Below are 10,000 nucleotides of genomic sequence, written 5' to 3' on the forward strand. Positions count from 1 at the left end.
ATCCAGATCCTCTGCAAACGGGTTGGGAAGAAGTATTCTAGGTCTGCTACATCTTTTACTGAATCTGGAGCGAGGAGCCGGGACGGGGGGCGGAGCGGGGGGCAGCTGAGTCCAGGGTCCGGGGTGGACGATGTGAAACCAGGGGTGGTTTGATCTCACTTTGGGGCTCCCACGGAAGGAGCTGAGAGGAGACAGAGCATGCACACTGAGAGGAGCTTTTATTAAAGAGAGAACAGAATCTGTCAGGAGTCTTACCTGTGTGGAGGAGGAGGAGGAGGAGAACTTTTCTCCTGGTCGTTTTCATTTTCTGCACGGAGACGAAAACGAGTCACATGGATGTAACCTCACAACACGCACAGAGAGATTTCTTTTTTATTTGTACATTTTATTTCATTTAAACAAAAAATAAAGTTAAGAAAGACAAAGAAACATAAAATCTAAAATTTTGAATGAAAAGGAGCAGACGAATCTAAAATATCAACACACTACACTTACCTGCAGCGAGGGGTCTCCTGGGCGCAGGAACAGGGGCTGCAGAAGGGTCCAACATGCGTCTGGGTGCTGGGACTGGATGAGTCCTGGTGTCTGGTGGTCGGGGTGAGGAGGGCGTGCAGGGCTCTCTCTCCTCTCTCTCTTCTTCTTGTGTGTACTCGTCTGCAGGTTCAGCCTCGTGTTGAGGACGATGAGGACGCGCCGGCTTCTTTATGGCGCTCTTCAGTCCGGCAGCGAGCTCTCTGTTGTCTTTCGCTTCCCCCTCGGTCTCACAAACCGGTCCATCTGGTGACACTGTTGTTTTAGTGTAATGAGGGACACTGCTGATTGCCAACCCCCCCAGAGAATAATAACCGTCCTGAAGCGTACACGCCGCCGGCTGAGGACTGAGGTCACCACCGGGACTTTGAGCGTCTGTCAGATGGTGAGTGCAGAAAAAGAAGCCGGCGTCTGTCCCCCGTGTGAAGGAGCCCGCTAACAGAGTGCTGTGACAGACTTTACACCTGAAACAGAAACAACATCAGCTGATCAGACACACCTCCATGACCATGATCAGACACACCTCCATGACCATGATCAGACACACCTCCATGACCTCTATCAGACACACCTCCATGACCTCTATCAGACACACCTCCATGACCTCTATCAGACACACCTCCATGACCTCTATCAGACACACCTCCATGACCATGATCAGACACACCTCCATGACCTCGATCAGACACACCTCCATGACCTCTATCAGACACACCTCCATGACCTCTATCAGACACACCTCCATGACCTCTATCAGACACACCTCCATGACCTCTATCAGACACACCTCCATGACCTCTATCAGACACACCTCCATGACCATGATCAGACACACCTCCATGACCTCTATCAGACACACCTCCATGACCTCTATCAGACACACCTCCATGACCATGATCAGACACACCTCCATGACCTCTATCAGACACACCTCCATGACCATGATCAGACACACCTCCATGACCATGATCAGACACACCTCCATGACCTCTATCAGACACACCTCCATGACCATGATCAGACACACCTCCATGACCTCTATCAGACACACCTCCATGACCTCTATCAGACACACCTCCATGACCTCTATCAGACACACCTCCATGACCTCGATCAGACACACCTCCATGACCTCTATCAGACACACCTCCATGACCTCTATCAGACACACCTCCATGACCTCTATCAGACACACCTCCATGACCATGATCAGACACACCTCCATGACCTCTATCAGACACACCTCCATGACCATGATCAGACACACCTCCATGACCTCTATCAGACACACCTCCATGACCTCGATCAGACACACCTCCATGACCATGATCAGACACACCTCCATGACCATGATCAGACACACCTCCATGACCATGATCAGACACACCTCCATGACCTCTATCAGACACACCTCCATGACCTCTATCAGACACACCTCCATGACCTCGATCAGACACACCTCCATGACCTCTATCAGACACACCTCCATGACCATGATCAGACACACCTCCATGACCTCTATCAGACACACCTCCATGACCATGATCAGACACACCTCCATGACCTCTATCAGACACACCTCCATGACCTCTATCAGACACACCTCCATGACCTCTATCAGACACACCTCCATGACCTCTATCAGACACACCTCCATGACCATGATCAGACACACCTCCATGACCATGATCAGACACACCTCCATGACCTCTATCAGACACACCTCCATGACCTCGATCAGACACACCTCCATGACCTCTATCAGACACACCTCCATGACCTCGATCAGACACACCTCCATGACCTCTATCAGACACACCTCCATGACCATGATCAGACACACCTCCATGACCATGATCAGACACACCTCCATGACCTCTATCAGACACACCTCCATGACCTCTATCAGACACACCTCCATGACCATGATCAGACACACCTCCATGACCATGATCAGACACACCTCCATGACCATGATCAGACACACCTCCATGACCATGATCAGACACACCTCCATGACCTCTATCAGACACACCTCCATGACCTCTATCAGACACACCTCCATGACCTCGATCAGACACACCTCCATGACCTCTATCAGACACACCTCCATGACCTCTATCAGACACACCTCCATGACCATGATCAGACACACCTCCATGACCTCTATCAGACACACCTCCATGACCTCTATCAGACACACCTCCATGACCTCTATCAGACACACCTCCATGACCTCTATCAGACACACCTCCATGACCTCTATCAGACACACCTCCATGACCTCGATCAGACACACCTCCATGACCTCTATCAGACACACCTCCATGACCTCTATCAGACACACCTCCATGACCATGATCAGACACACCTCCATGACCTCTATCAGACACACCTCCATGACCATGATCAGACACACCTCCATGACCTCTATCAGACACACCTCCATGACCATGATCAGACACACCTCCATGACCTCTATCAGACACACCTCCATGACCTCTATCAGACACACCTCCATGACCTCTATCAGACACACCTCCATGACCATGATCAGACACACCTCCATGACCTCGATCAGACACACCTCCATGACCTCTATCAGACACACCTCCATGACCATGATCAGACACACCTCCATGACCTCGATCAGACACACCTCCATGACCTCTATCAGACACACCTCCATGACCATGATCAGACACACCTCCATGACCTCGATCAGACACACCTCCATGACCATGATCAGACACACCTCCATGACCATGATCAGACACACCTCCATGACCTCTATCAGACACACCTCCATGACCTCTATCAGACACACCTCCATGACCTCTATCAGACACACCTCCATGACCATGATCAGACACACCTCCATGACCTCTATCAGACACACCTCCATGACCTCTATCAGACACACCTCCATGACCTCTATCAGACACACCTCCATGACCTCTATCAGACACACCTCCATGACCTCTATCAGACACACCTCCATGACCTCTATCAGACACACCTCCATGACCATGATCAGACACACCTCCATGACCTCGATCAGACACACCTCCATGACCTCTATCAGACACACCTCCATGACCTCTATCAGACACACCTCCATGACCTCGATCAGACACACCTCCATGACCTCTATCAGACACACCTCCATGACCTCTATCAGACACACCTCCATGACCTCTATCAGACACACCTCCATGACCATGATCAGACACACCTCCATGACCTCTATCAGACACACCTCCATGACCTCTATCAGACACACCTCCATGACCTCTATCAGACACACCTCCATGACCTCTATCAGACACACCTCCATGACCTCTATCAGACACACCTCCATGACCATGATCAGACACACCTCCATGACCTCTATCAGACACACCTCCATGACCATGATCAGACACACCTCCATGACCTCTATCAGACACACCTCCATGACCATGATCAGACACACCTCCATGACCATGATCAGACACACCTCCATGACCTCTATCAGACACACCTCCATGACCTCTATCAGACACACCTCCATGACCTCGATCAGACACACCTCCATGACCTCTATCAGACACACCTCCATGACCATGATCAGACACACCTCCATGACCTCTATCAGACACACCTCCATGACCTCTATCAGACACACCTCCATGACCTCTATCAGACACACCTCCATGACCTCTATCAGACACACCTCCATGACCTCTATCAGACACACCTCCATGACCATGATCAGACACACCTCCATGACCATGATCAGACACACCTCCATGACCTCTATCAGACACACCTCCATGACCTCTATCAGACACACCTCCATGACCTCGATCAGACACACCTCCATGACCTCTATCAGACACACCTCCATGACCATGATCAGACACACCTCCATGACCTCTATCAGACACACCTCCATGACCTCTATCAGACACACCTCCATGACCTCTATCAGACACACCTCCATGACCTCTATCAGACACACCTCCATGACCTCTATCAGACACACCTCCATGACCTCTATCAGACACACCTCCATGACCATGATCAGACACACCTCCATGACCTCTATCAGACACACCTCCATGACCTCTATCAGACACACCTCCATGACCTCGATCAGACACACCTCCATGACCTCTATCAGACACACCTCCATGACCTCTATCAGACACACCTCCATGACCTCTATCAGACACACCTCCATGACCTCGATCAGACACACCTCCATGACCTCTATCAGACACACCTCCATGACCTCTATCAGACACACCTCCATGACCTCTATCAGACACACCTCCATGACCATGATCAGACACACCTCCATGACCTCTATCAGACACACCTCCATGACCTCTATCAGACACACCTCCATGACCCTCTATCAGACACACCTCCATGACCATGATCAGACACACCTCCATGACCACTGATCAGACACACCTCCATGACCTCTATCAGACACACCTCCATGACCTCTATCAGACACACCTCCATGACCATGATCAGACACACCTCCATGACCTCGATCAGACACACCTCCATGACCATGATCAGACACACCTCCATGACCATGATCAGACACACCTCCATGACCTCTATCAGACACACCTCCATGACCATGATCAGACACACCTCCATGACCACTGATCAGACACACCTCCATGACCTCTATCAGACACACCTCCATGACCTCTATCAGACACACCTCCATGACCTCTATCAGACACACCTCCATGACCTCTATCAGACACACCTCCATGACAATGATCAGACACACACTCCAATGACCATGATCAGACACACCTCCATGACCTCTATCAGACACACCTCCATGACCATGATCAGACACACCTCCATGACCATGATCAGACACACCTCCATGACCTCTATCAGACACACCTCCATGACCTCTATCAGACACACCTCCATGACCTCTATCAGACACACCTCCATGACCTCTATCAGACACACCTCCATGACCATGATCAGACACACCTCCATGACCTCTATCAGACACACCTCCATGACCATGATCAGACACACCTCCATGACCTCTATCAGACACACCTCCATGACCTCTATCAGACACACCTCCATGACCTCTATCAGACACACCTCCATGACCTCGATCAGACACACCTCCATGACCATGATCAGACACACCTCCATGACCATGATCAGACACACCTCCATGACCTCTATCAGACACACCTCCATGACCATGATCAGACACACCTCCATGACCATGATCAGACACACCTCCATGACCATGATCAGACACACCTCCATGACCATGATCAGACACACCTCCATGACCTCTATCAGACACACCTCCATGACCATGATCAGACACACCTCCATGACCATGATCAGACACACCTCCATGACCTCTATCAGACACACCTCCATGACCTCTATCAGACACACCTCCATGACCTCGATCAGACACACCTCCATGACCATGATCAGACACACCTCCATGACCTCGATCAGACACACCTCCATGACCATGATCAGACACACCTCCATGACCTCGATCAGACACACCTCCATGACCATGATCAGACACACCTCCATGACCATGATCAGACACACCTCCATGACCTCTATCAGACACACCTCCATGACCTCGATCAGACACACCTCCATGACCTCTATCAGACACACCTCCATGACCTCTATCAGACACACCTCCATGACCTCTATCAGACACACCTCCATGACCTCTATCAGACACACCTCCATGACCTCTATCAGACACACCTCCATGACCTCTATCAGACACACCTCCATGACCTCTATCAGACACACCTCCATGACCTCGATCAGACACACCTCCATGACCTCTATCAGACACACCTCCATGACCATGATCAGACACACCTCCATGACCTCTATCAGACACACCTCCATGACCTCTATCAGACACACCTCCATGACCATGATCAGACACACCTCCATGACCATGATCAGACACACCTCCATGACCTCTATCAGACACACCTCCATGACCTCTATCAGACACACCTCCATGACCTCGATCAGACACACCTCCATGACCATGATCAGACACACCTCCATGACCTCGATCAGACACACCTCCATGACCATGATCAGACACACCTCCATGACCTCGATCAGACACACCTCCATGACCATGATCAGACACACCTCCATGACCATGATCAGACACACCTCCATGACCTCTATCAGACACACCTCCATGACCATGATCAGACACACCTCCATGACCTCTATCAGACACACCTCCATGACCTCTATCAGACACACCTCCATGACCATGATCAGACACACCTCCATGACCATGATCAGACACACCTCCATGACCTCTATCAGACACACCTCCATGACCATGATCAGACACACCTCCATGACCTCTATCAGACACACCTCCATGACCTCTATCAGACACACCTCCATGACCTCGATCAGACACACCTCCATGACCATGATCAGACACACCTCCATGACCTCTATCAGACACACCTCCATGACCTCTATCAGACACACCTCCATGACCATGATCAGACACACCTCCATGACCATGATCAGACACACCTCCATGACCTCTATCAGACACACCTCCATGACCATGATCAGACACACCTCCATGACCTCTATCAGACACACCTCCATGACCTCTATCAGACACACCTCCATGACCATGATCAGACACACCTCCATGACCTCGATCAGACACACCTCCATGACCTCTATCAGACACACCTCCATGACCATGATCAGACACACCTCCATGACCTCTATCAGACACACCTCCATGACCTCGATCAGACACACCTCCATGACCTCTATCAGACACACCTCCATGACCATGATCAGACACACCTCCATGACCTCTATCAGACACACCTCCATGACCATGATCAGACACACCTCCATGACCTCGATCAGACACACCTCCATGACCTCTATCAGACACACCTCCATGACCATGATCAGACACACCTCCATGACCTCTATCAGACACACCTCCATGACCTCGATCAGACACACCTCCATGACCATGATCAGACACACCTCCATGACCTCTATCAGACACACCTCCATGACCTCTATCAGACACACCTCCATGACCTCGATCAGACACACCTCCATGACCATGATCAGACACACCTCCATGACCTCTATCAGACACACCTCCATGACCATGATCAGACACACCTCCATGACCTCTATCAGACACACCTCCATGACCATGATCAGACACACCTCCATGACCTCGATCAGACACACCTCCATGACCTCTATCAGACACACCTCCATGACCTCGATCAGACACACCTCCATGACCTCTATCAGACACACCTCCATGACCTCTATCAGACACACCTCCATGACCTCGATCAGACACACCTCCATGACCTCTATCAGACACACCTCCATGACCTCTATCAGACACACCTCCATGACCTCTATCAGACACACCTCCATGACCTCTATCAGACACACCTCCATGACCTCTATCAGACACACCTCCATGACCATGATCAGACACACCTCCATGACCTCTATCAGACACACCTCCATGACCTCTATCAGACACACCTCCATGACCTCGATCAGACACACCTCCATGACCTCTATCAGACACACCTCCATGACCTCTATCAGACACACCTCCATGACCTCTATCAGACACACCTCCATGACCTCTATCAGACACACCTCCATGACCATGATCAGACACACCTCCATGACCTCTATCAGACACACCTCCATGACCATGATCAGACACACCTCCATGACCTCTATCAGACACACCTCCATGACCTCTATCAGACACACCTCCATGACCTCTATCAGACACACCTCCATGACCTCTATCAGACACACCTCCATGACCTCTATCAGACACACCTCCATGACCATGATCAGACACACCTCCATGACCTCTATCAGACACACCTCCATGACCTCTATCAGACACACCTCCATGACCTCTATCAGACACACCTCCATGACCATGATCAGACACACCTCCATGACCATGATCAGACACACCTCCATGACCTCGATCAGACACACCTCCATGACCTCTATCAGACACACCTCCATGACCTCGATCAGACACACCTCCATGACCTCTATCAGACACACCTCCATGACCTCTATCAGACACACCTCCATGACCATGATCAGACACACCTCCATGACCTCTATCAGACACACCTCCATGACCTCTATCAGACACACCTCCATGACCTCGATCAGACACACCTCCATGACCTCGATCAGACACACCTCCATGACCTCTATCAGACACACCTCCATGACCTCTATCAGACACACCTCCATGACCTCTATCAGACACACCTCCATGACCTCTATCAGACACACCTCCATGACCTCTATCAGACACACCTCCATGACCATGATCAGACACACCTCCATGACCTCTATCAGACACACCTCCATGACCTCGATCAGACACACCTCCATGACCTCTATCAGACACACCTCCATGACCATGATCAGACACACCTCCATGACCTCTATCAGACACACCTCCATGACCTCTATCAGACACACCTCCATGACCATGATCAGACACACCTCCATGACCTCTATCAGACACACCTCCATGACCTCTATCAGACACACCTCCATGACCTCTATCAGACACACCTCCATGACCTCTATCAGACACACCTCCATGACCATGATCAGACACACCTCCATGACCTCTATCAGACACACCTCCATGACCTCGATCAGACACACCTCCATGACCATGATCAGACACACCTCCATGACCTCTATCAGACACACCTCCATGACCTCTATCAGACACACCTCCATGACCTCTATCAGACACACCTCCATGACCTCTATCAGACACACCTCCATGACCATGATCAGACACACCTCCATGACCATGATCAGACACACCTCCATGACCTCTATCAGACACACCTCCATGACCTCGATCAGACACACCTCCATGACCTCGATCAGACACACCTCCATGACCATGATCAGACACACCTCCATGACCTCTATCAGACACACCTCCATGACCTCTATCAGACACACCTCCATGACCTCTATCAGACACACCTCCATGACCTCTATCAGACACACCTCCATGACCTCTATCAGACACACCTCCATGACCTCTATCAGACACACCTCCATGACCTCTATCAGACACACCTCCATGACCTCTATCAGACACACCTCCATGACCTCGATCAGACACACCTCCATGACCTCTATCAGACACACCTCCATGACCTCTATCAGACACACCTCCATGACCTCTATCAGACACACCTCCATGACCTCGATCAGACACACCTCCATGACCTCTATCAGACACACCTCCATGACCTCTATCAGACACACCTCCATGACCTCTATCAGACACACCTCCATGACCATGATCAGACACACCTCCATGACCTCT

At 50.6% G+C, this 10,000-nt stretch overlaps 1 protein-coding gene across 2 annotated transcripts in view; it reads right to left on the reverse strand.

The window, feature by feature from the left end:
- LOC109975771 (MICAL-like protein 1) overlaps positions 1-10,000 on the reverse strand; it is a 16,638-nt gene that overhangs the window by 3,612 nt on the left and 3,026 nt on the right. For both annotated transcript variants that reach the window (XM_065964858.1, XM_065964857.1), the window contains 3 exons: positions 496-995; positions 256-307; positions 1-181 (listed from right to left, as the gene is read on the reverse strand). The exon at positions 1-181 is cut by the window's left edge and continues 873 nt beyond it. In XM_065964858.1, coding sequence (XP_065820930.1) covers positions 1-181; positions 256-307; positions 496-995 — 733 coding nt within the window. The remainder of the gene's footprint in view (positions 182-255; positions 308-495; positions 996-10,000) is intronic.

Source organism: Labrus bergylta, chromosome 16, assembly GCF_963930695.1.
Source record: "Labrus bergylta chromosome 16, fLabBer1.1, whole genome shotgun sequence".
NCBI classification, from domain to species: domain Eukaryota; kingdom Metazoa; phylum Chordata; class Actinopteri; order Labriformes; family Labridae; genus Labrus; species Labrus bergylta.